Genomic DNA, 18,920 nt, shown 5'->3' with positions numbered 1-18,920 from the left:
TGTTTTTTGAGGCATCACCGGTAGTTCCAACTCCTGCTTCAAGTTATCAAAGGGAGGCTGAGACGCAAATATGGCAGAAGACGACCATAATTTTTTCGAAGACGAGCCATTTGCGTTTGAAGGCCAACCATACTTGTTTGAGCCTGAATATAGCCTACAGACGAGGAGTTGCGGGAACGGGAGGAACAACAGAGATGTGCGGAGCAAGCGTCAGTGGGCGCTTCTGCTCGGTACGACAACCGGTGAAAACACAAGCCAGTGAAAGGCTGTGTGGTCCGATGAACTTCTCTGTGCCTCGGTTTGCTTGACGAGGCCTTTGTTATGACACAGCTGAAGTATGTAGCGCTTTTGAGCTTGTTTATCGCGGAAAAACAACCGATTTCTTATATTTTCCAAATTGGCCCCGTACAGTAGCCTGACTACGTCATACTCACTATTCTAGTCAGAATGTGAGTCTGATACCGCTCAATAGAGTTTTGAGTATGGGGCGTGTTTCAACCGAACCAGGAGAAAAAATGCCTCTTCGCTCAATTGGATAGACCTACAACCAATCAGAGCAACGTAGTATGTGACGTAGATTAAGCGACACACATTTGTTGTAGGAAGGACGGCAAAAACATCTTTTCTATCGATAAAAGCCTTTATTGCGTTCCTCTGTTCGTCTTTCAAAATGAATGCAATGTGGAGATCCTGTAGAACAGACTCGATGGCAGAATCTACACACCCTAGCTCTCCAGCGGCAGCCATGTTCATCTCTTTAGTGACGTACTTGATAATGTCCCTGTTGATCATCTGTCCATCATCGTATAAAGCCCGCCCTGGCAATCTGATTGGTCCGACCAATTCTTGGTCGGGCATAATGATTTCCCAACTGAGCAGAGCCAGACCGAACTTCCCGACCAAATCTTTTATGGGCGGGGCTAAGTTTGGCTGGCACCCAGGCTACCCGTACAGTTGCATTGGCTGCGTTTCTAACAAAACACTTCAAAATAGCCAACTTCGGAATGCCGCGGTCTTTAGGAGAAAGGCTCATCACCCATATAAATTATGTGGCATGACCATGTGATGCTCAAATTATCATTTTACGCCGAACCATTCCTTTAAAAGGGCCGTGTGGGAGAGAAAGTTAATAAAGTGTATATTGCTTCTTATTTCACACGTTTTAATTAATCTCACTCAATTTTCAGATGTAGTCAAAGGCAAGTAACTTCAAACACCTTGCTGTCCAGCAAAGATTGGTATCCTCCTGCATTGGGCAACAGCTGTCCAGCCCTGATGCTGGCCCCTCCCACTCTCACCATCCGCCCGCTCAGAGGTTCAATGAAGGACTCTGCCAGCAAGACCCCACCTACTGGCAGCACATCTCCTGCACAGACACACCAAACATTTTAGTTCATTTTCATTTGAAATAAATGTCAAATAATTCAATTTGAAATTTATTTTTCAAGAGTGTCCTGGCCAAGATGGGCAGCAGCGACAAACTCAACAGAACACAAAATAATTTTCACATGTAGATATAAATAACACCACACTCATCACAGGTCAGAGGGGCCAAATATAGAATTTACAACAAGATAAATCTGCTTCTAATATGTTTCAAATTAGTGTGATGAGGGGCGCTGGCCCTGGCCCTTTAAATCTTAGGTAGGTCTCTCAATAGCTTGTCACGTGACATGACGGTCTCCGGTAGTTCCATCACATCTATTGTTCTCTCAAAACCACATTGACGCGGCATACGCTGAGAGAAGCACTTGTACACTTTAGCTGCGCCGGCGGTGAGGAAATCCTACTTCAGTTACACGGGTACCGTCGCAGGTTTCCATCGATTATTAAGTAAGTAGGCTGCCGTATCTTTGCGGCACACATGAAACTCAGCACACCTGTGCGTCTTGTCAGGACCTACAAAAGAGTGTGGGCGTGGCAGAATGGCACATTCCAATCCCTCGCCGTTTGCATACGTTCGGCTCTAAATCTCACATGCATCATCCGATTTGAACCAAACTAGATATGAATGACCTTTGTTCACATCTAAAGAGCCCAATAGGATTATATTGAAGTGTGACTCCAGTGCGCCCCCTATATCATGTAAACATCTATATCTCCTTGAGACATCATCCGATCTGCACCATATTTTTGGTGCATCATTACGGAGCAGCGCTTGACACGTTGGCGTGGTACATTTCTGACGTCGCTAAACCCCGCCCCCACAAAACAGGAAGTGACGGTAACTCCTGTCTGGAAGCTGAGATATCGCTCCAACTTTGAACACGTGCCACTGGTGTCGTACTGTCGCGGACTGAAGGCGATTTGGGAGATTCGTTGCACGCTCGTTCTGGTGGACGGGTTCGGGAGACGCGTGACAGCGTTTTTGACCACGTCGGGGCGGCGGTGCCGGCACTCAGGCGGTCGCAAGGCCGGAGCTGCGCTTGGCTGCGAGGGCCGATATCACTGCTCGCAGTTTTAATATAACATGTTTTCTTTTCTAAGAGCCTGTTTTGCACACATTGATTGCGACTGTGAAGGTAACCTAAACAAGATGTTTTAAAGTTGTATGTGTATGTTTGGCCGTAGCGCCAGTGTGTGTATCTTATTGAAATAATAATGTTGACTTATTGCTGCTACTAGGTTGCCATTTCCTTACGCTGACCCGGATGGAAAGCAAAGGCAAACTGCACGTAAACAAGGTATTTAGGTTACATACACATCGTGGTATATTTCATTTTAACTTATTATGTAGAAGTGTGAGACTAATGATTTTATTCTTTTCTCTTGTGGTGTTTTATAGACGGTTAATGCAACCACTGTTTTTAATGTACTATTTTTAGGTTAATTTCCCAAGAACCTAGAACGTGAACAACAGGCTCGCTAGTCTGTCGTACTTGTGAAACCACCTCCTTTCTAACCTTGTGTTTATGTTTATCTTTTCTTTATTTCTGTTTTTGTTACATTTATTTTGGTCAGTGCTGTGGCTGGGTAGCTTGGGGAAGTAGGTTTAGTAGTTGCACCCCTCAGGTGTGCTGTGTACTTGCTTGCTGTGTGAATAGCCCGAGTTGTCTCTTGTTGTGTAGTGTACAGCCCTTGAGTTGGCTACTAGTGTGTAGTGTACGGCCTTTGGTGTGCCCCCATTGGTGTGCAGTAAAATAGTATTTATTAGTGGGGTTAGGTGTACTACTGGGCATATTCCTCTGGGGGTCACAGCCACAGCCTGTGTTTCAACCATTAATACTTTTGGAAGCACGTTGTTTATTTTATTAAAGCGGTACAATATAACTTCTCAAAAAGCCAGAACTGGAGCTCCCCCTACAGGCTTGGACGGATACGACACTGTCGTAAATACAACACCCTTTCACTTTCACATTTCACGTTTGTTGACTAACCGGCGAGGAGTCAGAAGGTGCAATCTATGTCGACTGAGAAGGTAAGAGTAATCAAATGTTTTACGGTGCGTTCACACCAAACGCGATGCGAATATTCGCACCGCTCGGGAGGACCGGCGCCGCGATCTCTCGGCAGGACACCATGCCACAGGCGTCCCGCAGCTGAAACGGAGCCGCGGCCCAGCTGCGGAGCGCCTGCAGCCGGCGTCCCGCCGAGAGATCACGGCACCGGTCCTCCCGAGCAGGCCACCAAACTGGGTCCTGGTGGGCCTGAAACACCGCTGGAAGCGGCCGCCACGGGAGGACCGGCGCCGTGATCTCTCGGTGGGACGCCGGCTGCAGGCGCTCCACAGCTGGGCCGCGGCTCCGTTTCAGCTGCGGGGCGCCTGTGGTTGGTGTCCTGCCGAGAGATCGCGGCGCCGGTTCTCCCGAGCGGGTCGTCGGGCTGGGTCCTCAGTTATAACAAACTAGCGAGTCACTTTCCGAACACAGTGAAACATCAAGCAAGTACAACACAGCACAAAGCATGGCAGCAAATAAGCTACTTACTAATCCAGCAGAAAGGTGGCTAGCTCTGAATCGAACTTGTATCCAAATGTTGCTTTCAGCTCTCGCCAACGAGTAAAAGCTGTTCCGAGAGGAACTCTAGTCCGGTCTCTTGCTTTATCGGCCTCTCTCTTTCTCTTCCTTGCTTCATCAGTCAATGTGTTCTTCAGTTTCTTCGGTGCCTCTGCCGTGATGATCGTACTGACAATGTTGCGCTAGCTTAGCCTTATACCTGGGAGCGTGGGAGGGGTCTGTGGTAGGAGTGCCAGAAAGCAAGTCGAAGTACTTCCGCTCAGCTACCGGGCCGCCACCGGGCCGCTCCAGCAAAGTTACATAGCGCAGTTTTTCCAACTCAGACCCCCGAGGGGCATGGGAGACAGGTCAATCGTAATATTAAAACTCATTCTAGCCGCACAATTTTTTTCAAGCTGTTATTTTAAGGTAGAATTGTTACATAGTGTTGCTTTAATTTGATTAATTGTTAATAAAATACAGTAACTCTCCATTTCTCTCCTTTTTGAAACAGCGATTTAATAAAACAAATTATATTTATTTTGCACATCAGTCTCCTCCCTTTTGTTAATTCTATCATTGAATATCCCTACCTGTGTAGTACCCTTGGTGGGGTTACATTTGTTTAAGATTGTTCAGTGAAACCAGCTCCCAAATATTCAAGTCATTTTTGCAATTCAACCCAAGCAGAAGGAGCAGCATGCTTAAATGCTTTCTCTCCAAATTCAGTATGGACAATGGTGATAGATGACAGGATTAGCTCATTGGTACAAAGATGTAAATTCCCGTTTTGGAGGATAGACATCTTTAGATAAGTTGGGAGTAGACCAAGAATATTTTTATAAACAACAACAACAATAGCAAAGTTTGAGTCTTCAGGAGGATAAAACAGAGTATCCAACAAGTTTTGTTGGCAATCAAAGCAAGTTTTGAATCACATACTGTTTGCTAGGCAGTATTAAAAGTTTGCTGTATAGCTGACAGAATGCATGATGAGATGTAGATGCAGAGCATTACACCACCACAAGTTTAACGGACAGTACAGATTTAGATTTTTTTTGTGTACTCACCTGTTAATGGATCTAAAGTGACCCCAATACTGAGCACAACGTTCCCTGTCCTTGAGTCAAGCATGGGATAACCAATCTGTATGGGCTGTGGCAGGCGGCTGAGTGGGCAGACATGCAGTCCGCCCAGTGGGTACACTAATCCAGTTTGTGGGTGGATGGTTACTGCCAGAATGGGTACCGGGATCCCTGTGTCTGGCTCTGCCATGGGAATACCCAGTTGGAGTCTCTGGCCCGGTCTGAGGCCTTTGACTCTAATGCTTGGCAAAGGCTGGTCCGAGTGGCAGGAGGTTGGGTAGGGAATGAAAGGAAGAAGGGGACTGTCCCACTTTCTGTTGTCACCTGGAATAAAAAGTGGCACAAATTGGCGGTATAGGAGGAAGGCCTGTTATTGGAACTCGAATGTCATCAATCTGAACAATACAATCCGTCCATCTATACATCCATTTTCTATACCCACTTTATCCAATTCAGGGTCTCGGGGGGGGCTGGACCTTATCCCCGCTGTTATTGGGCAAGATGGGTTGCCAGTCCATCACAGGGCCACAAAGAGAATTAAACTGACATGCATGTTTTTGGGCTGTGGAAGAAAGCCAGAGTACCCAGAGAGAACCCACCCATACACGGTGGAACATACAAACTACACACAGAGAGGCTCCAGTCGGGATTCAAACCAGGAACCCTCTTGTTATGAGGCAACAGTGCTAACCATCCTACCACCATGCAGCCCTACAAATATACATTTACTTTTAATTCAGTTTACAATTTGGGATTAATGTGTCATGCCGTCATCAGATGTCACTGGTGTATCCTTGCTTGAAGCCTCACCCCTCAATCCTCTCTCTTCTGGATGCATTTTAGGAACAGGGACATCAATTGAAATAGTTGAAATAAGCAATATCTAGTTCACAGGCAGCAGGCCAGAGAGAGACAGATGAGATTAGCCTCTTATGTCCACACCTTCAAATATGCAGCAAATTAAAACAATTAAAAGACCCTTGCCCTGCCTCTAAAACATCTCTGGTGATGCAGAACGGTGTGTCACAGCATTTCGCCCTGCAGTTCATTATGCTTATAAGGGTATTGTTAAAGCTTTCACTGATGTCAATCTGAAATGCACAAAAACGTTTCCAACCAAGCCAAACATTGTTCACGTTACCTGAGCAAAGGTCAGTGGTGAACACTAACGTAGAGCTCGCAGGATCATAGGCCACATTGCCAGCGATGGGCATAACTCTGCCAGTCTGAGGGTGGATGAAGAAATCAGGGGGCACTGCCATGGTATGACCGCTGCTCAGCAGCATATGGCTGTGAGCCTTTGGCCTTACGAGGCCTGTGGCTGAATCATAGTGGACGGCCCGAGACAGACGCAAAGATCCATCAGGACCTAGAGTGAGCAAGAAAAGGAAATAATTGTAAAGAAATCATCCAAATGAAAATTGTTAAAATTATCAAGGCTCACTTGCATGCTAGGTACCGAAATCAACAGCACCAAATCAACATTGTGTTTAAAAAATACTTTGAATGCAAAAAAATTGTTTAAATCAGAATCTCATTTTGTATATTTTTTTCCATCTAAATGATTGTTATCTGAGTAAAAATTGTCTGGATTTTCTTGGGCTGCCTCTCTACTGTAGGACACTTCTTTAACAGTAGATGGTGTTGTTTGTGTAAGATTCAGGAAGCCGTGTCACGCATGGGCGTTCTACTCACCAAAGATGTCATCTTTGGTCAGGACAGTTCCAGTGTCAGTGCAAAGCAGTTTGGCCCCTGTACCCTCACCCAACAACCCCCATGCCCCCTGCCGGTGGCATTCTGCTGACAAAAGCTCTCCCATCTCATCCACAAGGGACATCAGCTTCTGAATCATACTGAAAATTAGAGAAAAAAATGGTTGAAGATTTGATGGAATTTAATGCAAAGTTATGTTTTACTACATGTTATTGATGCTCATGAAAAAACTGGCAGACTTTTACATTTGCTGGTGTAGCTCAAAGGAGGGCTGGTTGTTGTAAATCTTGGACAGGAGTCTTGTGCACTCTCTGAGCTGAGACATAAACATGCTGTAAACCCTCTGCTTGGCCTGCTGCTCTCTCATCAGAACCTGGAGGCAACCAAACACAGCCGGTCCAGTGGCACTCTTAGCTTGTGTAATAATTTCACATATTTTGTTATTTGGACCTGCATTATTTAGAATTTGCTATTGCTGACTGAATTACAGCACCATGCAAACGTGTTGAGCCTCTGCTTATTTCTCTAAAGCTTAAGCTTTAGTTTCTTCTTTAGCTTCCAAGGATACCTTCCAAGGATACCCTCTTACAGTCTTTAAAGTGGTCTCTAAGATTAGTTCTCTGGGTGTTTCAAAGTTTTTCTTTGGACAGTGGGTTCCTTTCCTTGCATTTTCAGTCCATCAGTCAAGCATAGAAAAAGTCACTGCAGTAAAGGGATAAATCAGTGTTGAATCAACACGTGACAAACACCTTACCAAAAAAAACATTCTAAATTGTATCTTTAGATACAGCAGCCTGTGTTAAAGGTACATCATTTGTTCCCATTTTATAATTGCATCCATGAAAAAAGCCAAAGATACCATAGTCTGACTGACACGAAATAGTACATTTGTTAGGTTATTCCCAAAGAGCTAATTGCTGAAAACTTACCTCAGCATGGGGTGCAGTGTATCCTTTGAAGTAGCAGGCCTTAAAATACATCTATAGCAGATTAACAATATCTGAAGGTGATGAAATTGGGACAGAACATCAACAAAGACCTGACACAGCACCTGAAAGGTGCATCTGTCCCTTAATTGATCCATCTACACTTCACTGTAGCCTCATCAGAAATGGTCTCTATGGAAAGGTGGTTGTCAATAAGTCATTCTTAAAGAAAGGCAAACAGGCTGATGTATGCCAAATGGCACAAGAACTAGGCTGAAAATCAGTGGCAAGAGGTCCTATGGAGTCATGAATCCTCTCAAGAGCCTGGACCTCAACATTATTGAAGTGTGGGATCATCTAGACAAAAAAATGGAACATAAGGCAGCCAATATCCAAAAAAAAGCTTTGAAATGTCGTCCAGGAAGCATTGAAAACTATTCCTGAAGATGACATAAAGATATTACAAGAGAGATTGTCTAAGTGGGTTCAGACTAGGATAAAGAACAAAGGTGGTCCTAGCAAATAATGACTTTCAAGCTTGTTAGAATTGCACAATCTGTTGCCTCATACTGTACTGTATTTACATTTATGTTTGCACATGTTTCAATAACATAAAGCCCTAACTTCCCCTTTAGTGACAATGTATAAAGAAATGAGGGGTGGCTCAAGACCTTTACACAGTACTGTATAATAGATTACGCTGTGTTATATAACTAAGGCTGACTTAAAATAGCATTTTCCTGATTAATTCTATTTCATCAGCCCGACAAAAAAAAAAAAACATAAAACACAATCAACAGATTCTGTCCAAACACAAAAAAACCTGTGTTTTCTTTTATGAATTACTGCATCTTTTATTCCTTGTATTTCCCTTTATTTGGTGATTTATGAATTAAACCAACTATTTTCAATGATGTATGTAATAGACTATGATATTAACCTGCAACTGACTGTCGAGTAGAGCCCTCAGCTGTGAAGCCAATGTCTTGCGTCGCACCACCTCTCTCTCCATCTCCCTCCTTATCCTCTCATAACTCTCCCCCACCCTCTCCTCCACAATCATGCGTGGGTGGAGTAGCTGCAGTTTCCCAAGCACACCCTGATATAGCTCCTTTACCTGGATACAAACAAGCAAATATTGAGAACAGTGTCATCGTAAGACTTTAATGATCAGATCACATGTCTGAGATGTAGCTGGCACGCATCTAACCAACACTGGGGTATGCACGTTTGTGGGATGCCATCTCCTCTTACATCTTTTTCACTTCAGCTGTCCTCAGGCCTGTAACAACAATCTGTATCTTTTACACTGCATCCAGCAATTTCATCGTTGGAGCAGGAGGACCACAGGACAAGGAGGGTTTGCAAAGAAGAAAACAAGTATTCACTTGTGATACTCAATCTGTTTCTGTTTACTTGATCTTTATCAGTGAGAAATATATGGTAAAGAGTTTAAAGCTGGTGAAAGAAAACAGAAGGGAACGATAAGAAGTAAGTGACTGAACTGGACCAGCGTTTGTATGAAGTTAGGGTATTCTTAGAATCTTCCTTTAAACAAGGACATCTAGACTCTGACCTCGGGCTGAGAAAGTCAAAATAACTCAAAGAAAAATTCCATTAAAAGATAAGGAAGATTCACTTTTTTCTTTAAGTGGGGCCTTTGCAATAAAGTCAATGCTCTGTCTCTGAAAGTTCCTGCATATGGTCAATATAATTGCAAATGTCAATTTCACTGTAGTTTTTTGAGCAGATTTACATCGTACCTGTATCTTAGATCACGCTGTGTTATATGACTAAACCTGACTTAAAATGGCATTTTCCTTATCAACTCTATTTCATCTTCCCGACAAAATAAAACAAAGCATAAATTCCTTCAACTGTCCTCAGGCCTGATTGTGAAAACCTTTTTAAAAAAGTATGCAACCTGATATGCGTGGATTTCAGGGGAACTACATGCAAATGTTGCAGTTGTGTTATTGTAGAATATTTTTTTTCTGCCATTGGGGAAATCCAAATAAAAGCCCCTTAAATTGTGTCCTCACACCGACTCCTGAATTATTTTATTCACAAGCACGACATAAAACAATCTGGGCATGTGTAAAATACAGCTTTCAATCACCAGGCTCCCAAAAGAGAATACTCTTTCATAGGTTCTCCTTCAGAGAAACTGACATGCACCAGCGTGTGTTTACAGGAGACAAAAGGGGTATGGATGAGTCCTTTCACATGTTTCATTTGCACATAAAATATTAGCTGCAGACCTCTGTGGTGAACTGCCCCAGTTGTGTAGTGACAGCCAGGCTTTGTTTGAGCAGGAGGCTGTAGAAGGTGTTACTGTTAAATGCCTCCAGATCCACTTGGTGTTCATAATCCCAAAACTCCTCTGAAGCGTCTGTGCAGACTACAATCATGAGAGTAAAGGCACAAAAAGAGAAATTACATGAGTATGAAACTTGTAACCTCTCTCCAAAGAAGAACTTCAAAGAGCAATTCCAAAGTGCTGTATGAGGAAGATTAATGAGTTTGAAACATGTGACCCACCTTTGTGAAGGTTTTGGAACATCTGGTTTAATATGAAATGTTGGTGCATAATTCTGTGTATCTAAGTACATCAGAAGCAGTACAATAACAGTCCCAAGAAATTGCCTTTGATGTTAGCCTTGTGACATAGGCCTTTTCAACGGCCATTGGTTGGGTGGGAGCACCTCCCTACAGTCACAGTAAGTGTTACATAATAAGCCAAAGGGGTCCTCAATGTTCCTGTGTGTGTGTGTGTGTGTGTGTGTGTGGTATGTGTTATGCATGCACGCTGCAGGTGTATTAGTTTGAATTGGTGCATATCATGTTTAAATGTAAGTCTTGCAATGAACTGGCCTTTGGGCTTTTCATAAATGAGCAGAGTCAGCATGTATGGTGTCCATATTTCTGACAAGAATATTCCACCTGGCTGAATGGAGTCTTGTGTCACTTTAGCTTTTTGTTTTCGATGAGTCTTCCTAAATGAGATCACACTTGAGCCTTTTGATGCGTAGTCATCCATCTGATAGGCCAACTGCAACAAGCGATACTGCATTTTGATGGGCTTCTTTTCCGGCCATCCATATTCACGGAACAGGATCTACACAGGGTATATGTTTGGTTTTTTTGTCATTATTTTGAACACTATTTTGAGAGGTGGTTGTAGCAAGTGAATATGCTTTTTATATCTTGTGGCAGCCTGTGTAAACTAACCAGCACTGTAACACATAAACAGAGGATGACCACAGCTCCGAACAGCAGTCCTCCGGTCACCAGCCAGTCTGGTCGGAGTAACAGATCTCGTCTCCTGCTGATTCCCATCCTAGTCACGTGACGTGGGATGGTAGGGAAGAAGGGGCCAGGCTCATAACACTGGCCACCTTCAGGCATCACTCGCACATACTGAGAAAAGGATATTTGAATAGTTAGTCGAACACTGCTGTTCATATATCACAGATGAATCAGTGAAAGGCAGAGTATATTTGAGAATTTTAAAACATTCAAAAATTGCTTGTATCCATTGATCGAAGTTTTTGGTCTTGTTTAGTTTGAAATATACATTGTTTTTCATCATGAAGAGGACAAGTATAGGATCACATATAATCTGGAAAAAAATTACGAAAATTAGCCAAGATTACATATGACATCATGTCTTTTTAAATGACATTATAAAGTTTTGTTTATTGCATTTTGATTACATCTTTAAGATATGGCAACCATTGTGGCAAATTTAATTCAATTTGATCCATTTTATCAGCTTAATGTGTTCGATGGCATTTCCTTTTTTTGACTGCCAGTTTAGCTAATCGGGACTTATCTAATTTGTATGGTAGCCCTGAAGTGCAAAAAAAACAACAACATAAGAATAAGGGCAATAACATTTCACAAAACATGATATTACAATGAATTTCCTGTTTCTGGTGTGGTTTAGACACTCAGTCCCCTTAAAGAGCTTTTCTTGAGCTTATTTGTAACCACAAACTACATACTTTTTGTATGAAATGTTGCGTTTAGTTTAATAAAAGTTTTTAAAATGTTTTTTTTACATGTAAATCCTTTATTCAGTTTGGGGAAATGCAAAAAGGAGTCATTGTACTAATTTTTTTAAAGATATGGCGCACTTAAGACCAGGTCCAGATCAGAGACACACAACTTCATTCATTCATTAATTTTTCATTCCTGCCTTATCTTGAAACCTATCCCAGCTGCCTCGGGTGAAAGGCAGGGTACACGCTGGACCTGGTCTTCCTCGCATACTAGATGTTAAAAAGAGGAGCTTTTATTACCCCTTAACCATTATACATCTTCAGTTTCACGAGTTGAATAAAGGTTTCACAAATCACACACCGTGTTTTAAAGAGTCTATGTTACCTTTTCTTTTGCACTTCAGGGCCACTCTTTATTCTTTTTATCTACTCTGAAAAGGGATATTGATATAGTTTTTCACTAGAATTACAGCTTCACCTTCAATGCTTGTAGGATTTTAAATTTAGTTACCAAGTGTTTGTGCGGATGGCTGCTCAGTGTAAAAACGTAAACTCCAGGCTGGCTAAAGACCACTGAAAAGAAGGCGGGAGGAGCCCAAGACAGTGTCATCTCTTCTTTAAGCAGTCTGAACACACCCCAGTCAAAGTCACTGTTCGTGTTGTACAAGTTTTTTCTGAAAGACATGAAGAATAGACTTAATCTGAGTGATAAGAATAGGTCAAAGCAATTGTTCATAGCGGAGGGATGAAAAACAAGCATCTGTCTCACATGTCATATTGTGGGTAGTGGCGTGTGCTGACAGTGAACAGTAAAATATCACCCAGATGTAGACATGCTGTTGGGTTCAGAACTCCAGATAATCTTGATAGTCTCTCTTTTTCCAAAGTATCACTCTCGTCTTCTTTCCACTTCCTGGAATTCATTTCTCCTCCTCCGTGACTAATATGTCCGAGGTTGGTGACCACATGCAAGGAGTCATAATCTTCTTCTGAAAATCAGCCATTCAGTATGTTTATTATTGCTGTAGTTTAGTTCATGGGAAATTGATTCATTATTATTCATGTTTTGATAAAATAGTTGTGACAAACCAGCTGAGCTCTGTGGCTCCCACTGTGTGCTGTCAGGAAACAGTTGCTGAAGTTCCTCTGGGAGACCGCTGAGGAGGCCAAAGAATCCTGCTTCTGCAATCAAAAAGCGAGATGCAAAACAGATGAAGGGGGAAGTATTACACAGAAATCAGGTACTGGGCAGAAAACCTGTTGTGTGCGGGTGCGTGTCTAATTGTGTAAAAGTGTGTCTCCACCTGTTGTCTGAACAATGTAGACAGGACGTGAGGAGTTGAGGTGGCTGTTGCACTGCAGGTTCCCCCGGGAGTCCCACTGTTTAAAAATCATCTCCAGCACACTGCCAGACACGCCTGACACCTGCAGACACACAATAACAGAGTTTCCCATTATTAGGTCACTGTAACACAGGATGCACTTGTGTAGCTTTCGCTGTTGGGAAAATAAAAGGCAGCACGGCATTGTTGCTCAAACTATTCTTTATGTTTGTTCTGTGACAGTTTGTAAGAAGGATTGCAGCTGCCTTTTGATTTTATTGAGCCAGTTTAGAAATAGCATGTTTTCTTCACAATGTTTCCATATTTCACCTGAGTGTCATAGCTCCACACCAGCTCCATGTCTCCATCTGAATGGCAGTGGAGTTTCAGTTCAGTGATTGGTTTTCTCCTGCATAGTCCACCACATGCAGCTCTGCGAGAAGTCTCTCTACAAACACAGAGACCCAACTCCCTGTCAAAACCACGGTAGTCCTCCTCCGTTTGGCACACCTGCAGGAAAGTCACCGATGCAAAGCCAATAAAATGGAAATTCTTGACTCACCCAGTACAATAAATAGTGAAGTCATTGCTAACCAAAAGTTACGGGAAGCATTTATGGTTAAATATTAAGTAGACTTATTAAGACTTTACCAGTTAAAGTCTATTCAGGTTAATGGAGTAAAGGGCGAAGACATCTAGGTTGCACTCATTACCCTCGATGATTTTATAGTGTGTGTATTTGTCAGTTTGTTCTGTAAACACACCACAGTTGTCTCACATATCTTCAGAATGAGTTTCCTGTCTGCTATCCTTTTGTGAAAGATAGACCAGTTACCTTTGCCCTACTTCTAGTATGTCTGTTTCAGTGTGACAAGCTTGCACAAGGCCTAACCTCTTGTCTGCAGTGAAGCGACCACTGATATTTGTCAAAGCAGTCTCCATGTTGAGTGCGAGACTTCCCATCTCTGCAGACACTGTACAGCTGTTGCACACAAAAGTCTCCGTTGCTGGTGGGTTGATAGCCGATGGCACAGTGGCAGCGCCCATCGCTGGTCTGTGGAAAAGGTTAATAGACTTATAGTACAGTACATTTCATTCTGTTGTCAGTTAGCTTGTTGTGGCAAAGGGGTCATTCATTAGTTGATTAAAAAAGAAAAAGGCCTGATACACATATTATAGATATTTAATTTGAACATGTATCTTTTCCCTCTTCTCTTTCTTCCTTCCTTCGTCTGGTATACTCAGTATTAGCTCTCACACAAACACGAGTGCAATAGCCAGAGAGAAAAATCTCATTCTCTTTATTCTGAGCTGTTGAGAGGAAACTTCAACACCTAGGCAGCTGTAGCAGGTTGGGAAACTAGACCCTGCTGTGAAGTAACTTGATCCAGCTTGAAGCTTGAAGCTACAGATTGTTTAGTGTTAGGTTTCTGAGAGAAAGTTAGGAAGCAAGTCTTGTAAAAATATTGGTACTCACAGTGCAGCCTTGGACTTTGTAGTTACACAGAAAGAAATCAATCAAAAATAAATCAAATGCATCAAATAAACAAAATAAAAGTGGATACTGAGCAACAAACATGTAAACAAAACCTGAAAAATCTGCCCCTCTCCTGGGCAGATGCATGTGTCCTGGCCAGAAAGAGGCTGCTGAGCCACAGGACCACAGGGCAAGGAGGCATACAATCCTGGTCGAGGGCAGTAGTGTTGAGGAGGACACTTCAGACAGCTGTCTATGGACACAGCTCCAACAGTTGGCAAAAATGTCCCCTCAGGACAGGGGACTGGACTGAGGCTACCCAGCGGACAGTAGAAACCTAACAGTTGCAAGAATATATCCTCACATACAAATTCATAGTTGTTGTTTTTTTCTGCTTTTTTAAGTTATTACAATCATTTCATTTTAAAAACGAAATCTTAGCATGCAGATCACAAAAAGCCTACCTGGCTGGCACGGTGGCCTCTCCTTGTAATGGTGACTGAATTTTTTTCCATGAGCCAAAGTATGCAGCAACGCAGCAAACAGCCACCACAAACACCCAAACCACATGCATGTGCATACCATTGTTGATATGTTCACTTGCTGAGGTAAAAGACACACAAACTTGAAGCTACACCTATTTCAAACATGCATTGCGGCGCTTCATCCATGCTCCCCGTTTTGGCCATATCCAAGTGTAGAGATTATGCGAGCAACTTCCCTGCCCAATTCTCCTGTCCACTCTTCTATTAGCACAACCTGAGAAGCCTCTTAGTAGACAGAGCTGCAAGGTATGTATTAGGCTCATTTGTCTGCATACCTTTAAGCGGGTCACTGAATGATTCATAAGGCCAGTAAGCTTAGGTGACAGTGACAGTGGAGTGACTGCTTGTTGGACAGTAGCAGAAAGAAACAAAGAGCGGCTGCCAGGCGCTGTGGGATCCTCTTACTCTTTTTGTTGTTCTCAATCCTACCATGATACTGATTAAGGATTTGGCTCCCAATGTACATCAGCACTGCTTTGCTTTAAGGAGCACAACATGCATCAGAGTAGCATCTGAATTCCTTTTGAAATTCACATACCAAGCTCCAGCATCTGCTCATATAGAGGTTGGGCATCATGCAATCCATCTGGTGTAGATCCAACAAATAAACCATTCTGATAAATATCCATCCATCCACAAGCTACATTCACTTCATTCTGTAGAGGCAAGCAGAGGTCTGAAGATCATACAGCCGATGCAACTTAAAGTGAGGGGTGGGTGCACGTTGACTGGCAGCCAGGAAATACACGAATAGCTGCTGTCAGTTTTGATGCGCTTGTTAACAGCAGATTGAAGCTGTGTTGAAAGCAACATAAGATTGAGGTCTGTGTGGCTCAAAACTGACTGGTCAAATAAATAGGTTATTCACATAAGTAGGCTTTGTATTTGCCAGCCAAATTAAATGCATTAAAATAATTTAAAGAACCATGTATTTCTTTAAGTAGCTTCCATTTTCTACAAAGATGCTTTGCCTTGTTGAAGTAAAGTGTTCATAAACCTTTGATTGGCAGTTCATATTTTGCTGACCTCTATGTGCCTGAAAAATACCCTTTGCTCTACTAAAATGACAAATGAACCCGCAGCTCTTTGATATAGAAAGTAATGAGTTTGCCAGTCCATTCGATGCAAGAGTTATGTTGTGAATTGTTTAATGCAATATTTTCTTCAATTATAAACTATTAGCACATACAGTGTGTTATTAAACTGTATGCCAACTGTTCAACGAATAACTTATCAGCGCAGAAAGCTGTCAACGGTGCTTTTTTTTCTCGTTCACTCACCAAGGTCTTACTCCACACTGTTATTGTAGCTAACCAAGCGCTGGACTTTGGTACAATAACCTACATTTCGTCATGGTAGCCATGGACCTTGATCCTCCATTGACGACTTGTCACTTACCTAACTGAACAGGCTTCAACTTTCACCCAAATAGCTATGTCAGTTTAGGTAAAACCTTCCCATCGTTTTCACAAATGCAACAGATCATAAACAGAGCAAGAACTATGAAAATATTTCATCACCAGTAAAACAACTGAAACTGTCCAATACTGTACACAGGAGGGCCTTGGAAGTTGGCAACTGACATCCCTTGTTTTGCAAAATGTAGTTTAACGTCATCAGCGGTGTTTGCTTGGGCTGTTTGGAGCAGATCAAACATTCGTGTGTAAACTGTTTTGATTGTCAAGCATCCAAGTCAGGATAATCGGAGCCGTGTGACCCGATCCAAAACTTAATACCATGGATTCTTACAGAATTTCTGAAGATATGATGAATGAAACTCACTCCAATTCATAATCTTTAAATAAGATTTAAAAAAAAAAGAGAGGAAATCATGGTTTTCAGGTAAATGCTGGAAATCCTGCCAAGTTTCTTATCTCATTTTGGATGAAAACATGAACATGTACTTCTTGATCCCTTTTGGGTCTGACATTGAACTTCTACCACACTTCTACTGTAAAAAAAATCGTAGATTTAACAACTGTTGTTCATCATCATCATCATCACTAGGACTAATCTAGATCTAGTTTATTAAAATATCTATTCCTATTTTTTATCATACAACGAAAAAAATCTCCCTAAGGGACTCAGAGAGCATTAAATCCTTATCGATGTAACACCATTTCCTTACAGCAATGTGCCAAGAATTCTCTGAAATCAAATTTTATGAGGGTTACAAACTGGATGGTATTGATGTGACCTCATAGAGTTTGCGTTTGTGTGTGTGCAGTTCTGTCTGTCCTAACATCAATGTGACCCGCCACGTGTTGACTATTGACACAGGCGGAGTTGTTCTGATAACAAGGGCCTTTATAAGCCGGACGGGATGAGGAGTCACTCTGCAGAACCTTGATCATCAGGTAAAAACCTGCCACTCTTTAACATCTTCTTCTGCCTCTGAGAAGGGAACGTGTTAAAAAGCAGTTGAACGTTATTCCTTTGAATGTTCAGATCTCAATCGTGTGTTTGTTCTTGTCTGAAATTCTAATCCATTCCTCTCATCTGTTCCTTTACAGAGAGATAAACATGCATCTAAAAGTTGTGATCTTCGCCCTTTCGCTCTCAACAGCTTTAGGTATTCATTATTCCTAAAAAGATTATTTTTGTATGTCATATTTGTATGTGTGTATTTTTTATTCTTATGTATGTTTTTCTTGGTCTGCAGCATACCCAATACAAAGTGATACCAGAGAGACAACCTGGGCTCTCTCAAAGGCCAACCAGGCTCATGATAAGGCAGACCTTGCAAAAGATATCAAGTAAGTTGACTGAACTAAGGGCTACTTTATCTCAAGTTCAATTTTGATAGGAGAATATATCTTCATGGAGTGCTTCTCTTTCTTTCTGCAGTAAGATCTACAAGAGCATCATAGACAATAGTGGTCTATATACCCAAGAAGCTGATGACACCAAAAACCCAGTGGCAGAGGAGATGCAGCGCAAACTCACCATGGAGTCGGAGCGTCTGCGTGTCCGTCTGCGCCAAGAGTTGGCAGAGTTGCGAGAGAGGTTATCCCCGTCTCCAGCCCATCTCAGTGCCACCCTGGCCAGCATGAGGGAGCGCTTGACTCCCCTCACCGAGCAGCTCCAGAGCTCCCTCAGCAGCAACACCAAAGATCTGTGCAGCCATCTGAGTCTCTATCTGCAGGGCATGGAGGTAGCGGAGGCTCAGGCAGCCGCGAGTCCAGCTCGCTATCAAGAGGCCTTCCACTGGTTCAGCCAAAGTCTGGAGCACAGCAGCCTTCAGTTGGCCAACATAATCAGTGACTTCTACACTACAGTCAGTAGAGAGATTGAAAATCTGAAACAGACGAGTGCTTCTGAGGAAGAGGCACCTAACTCAAAGGTCTGGCAGGAAGTGAGCTCCAGATTGGGGCAAGAAGTGAGTTCACTGAGAGAGGAGGCACAGAACAAGGTGGGGGCTCTGAAAGCACACCTTGCAGCTCAGCTGGAATCTGCACAGCCTCGGATGGCAGAAGTGACAGGCAATGTAGAGCGGTTCTGCCAAAGTGCAGCCTCGCAGAGCCAAGTGCTTCAGGCCCGGATAGAGAGGCTGTTTTTGTCGGTGGAGGAGGAGGTTCGTGAAGCCTCCAGCCTGTCTCTGACCTCCTCTTTGTCTGTGCACCAAGACGGCTCTTTGCGAGAAGACTTTTCAGTGAAACTCTCCGCTCTGATTCAAGACATTCTGCACTCTGTGCAGTGACAAAAACATGCACTTTACAAATTCCAATTCAACGAATGTAAGATCACATTTAAGTGACTTGTTTGACCTGTATTCTTGACCATTTATATCTCCTATTTGTTTACTATTGAACCACCATGGCAAGCCGACTGTCAATATTTATGAATGCTTGAATTTTATTGAACTGTTGTTTTTCATTCCGTATGTAAATGAGTGAGTAACTGTATGTTTCTA

The 18,920-nt window shown here is 42.7% G+C and overlaps 2 protein-coding genes across 2 annotated transcripts in view; one reads left to right on the top strand and one right to left on the bottom strand.

The window, feature by feature from the left end:
• The window catches only part of LOC142388689 (uncharacterized), a 30,447-nt gene extending 14,086 nt beyond the window's left edge, over positions 1-16,361 (bottom strand). Inside the window, exons 1-17 of the mRNA XM_075474234.1 lie at positions 16,352-16,361; positions 14,576-14,799; positions 13,878-14,039; positions 13,316-13,495; positions 12,968-13,088; positions 12,753-12,845; positions 12,433-12,652; positions 12,175-12,337; positions 10,891-11,079; positions 10,603-10,777; positions 9,921-10,060; positions 8,600-8,776; positions 6,979-7,106; positions 6,716-6,873; positions 6,162-6,389; positions 5,006-5,344; positions 1,218-1,366 (exon numbers count right to left, since the gene is read on the bottom strand). Coding sequence (XP_075330349.1) covers positions 1,218-1,366; positions 5,006-5,344; positions 6,162-6,389; positions 6,716-6,873; positions 6,979-7,106; positions 8,600-8,776; positions 9,921-10,060; positions 10,603-10,777; positions 10,891-11,079; positions 12,175-12,337; positions 12,433-12,652; positions 12,753-12,845; positions 12,968-13,088; positions 13,316-13,495; positions 13,878-14,039; positions 14,576-14,799; positions 16,352-16,361 — 2,856 coding nt within the window. The remainder of the gene's footprint in view (positions 1-1,217; positions 1,367-5,005; positions 5,345-6,161; positions 6,390-6,715; positions 6,874-6,978; positions 7,107-8,599; positions 8,777-9,920; positions 10,061-10,602; positions 10,778-10,890; positions 11,080-12,174; positions 12,338-12,432; positions 12,653-12,752; positions 12,846-12,967; positions 13,089-13,315; positions 13,496-13,877; positions 14,040-14,575; positions 14,800-16,351) is intronic.
• Positions 16,362-17,530: 1,169 nt separating this feature from the next.
• LOC142388842 (uncharacterized) lies at positions 17,531-18,707 on the top strand. The gene is made up of 3 exons (XM_075474409.1): positions 17,531-17,579; positions 17,670-17,763; positions 17,855-18,707. Exons 1-3 carry the CDS (start codon positions 17,531-17,533, stop codon positions 18,705-18,707), a joined length of 996 nt encoding a protein of 331 aa, XP_075330524.1.
• Positions 18,708-18,920: the final 213 nt, after the last annotated feature.

Source organism: Odontesthes bonariensis, chromosome 9 (assembly GCF_027942865.1).
Source record: "Odontesthes bonariensis isolate fOdoBon6 chromosome 9, fOdoBon6.hap1, whole genome shotgun sequence".
Classification (NCBI taxonomy): Eukaryota; Metazoa; Chordata; class Actinopteri; order Atheriniformes; family Atherinopsidae; genus Odontesthes; species Odontesthes bonariensis.
This window is presented reverse-complemented; position numbering and strand designations above follow the sequence as displayed.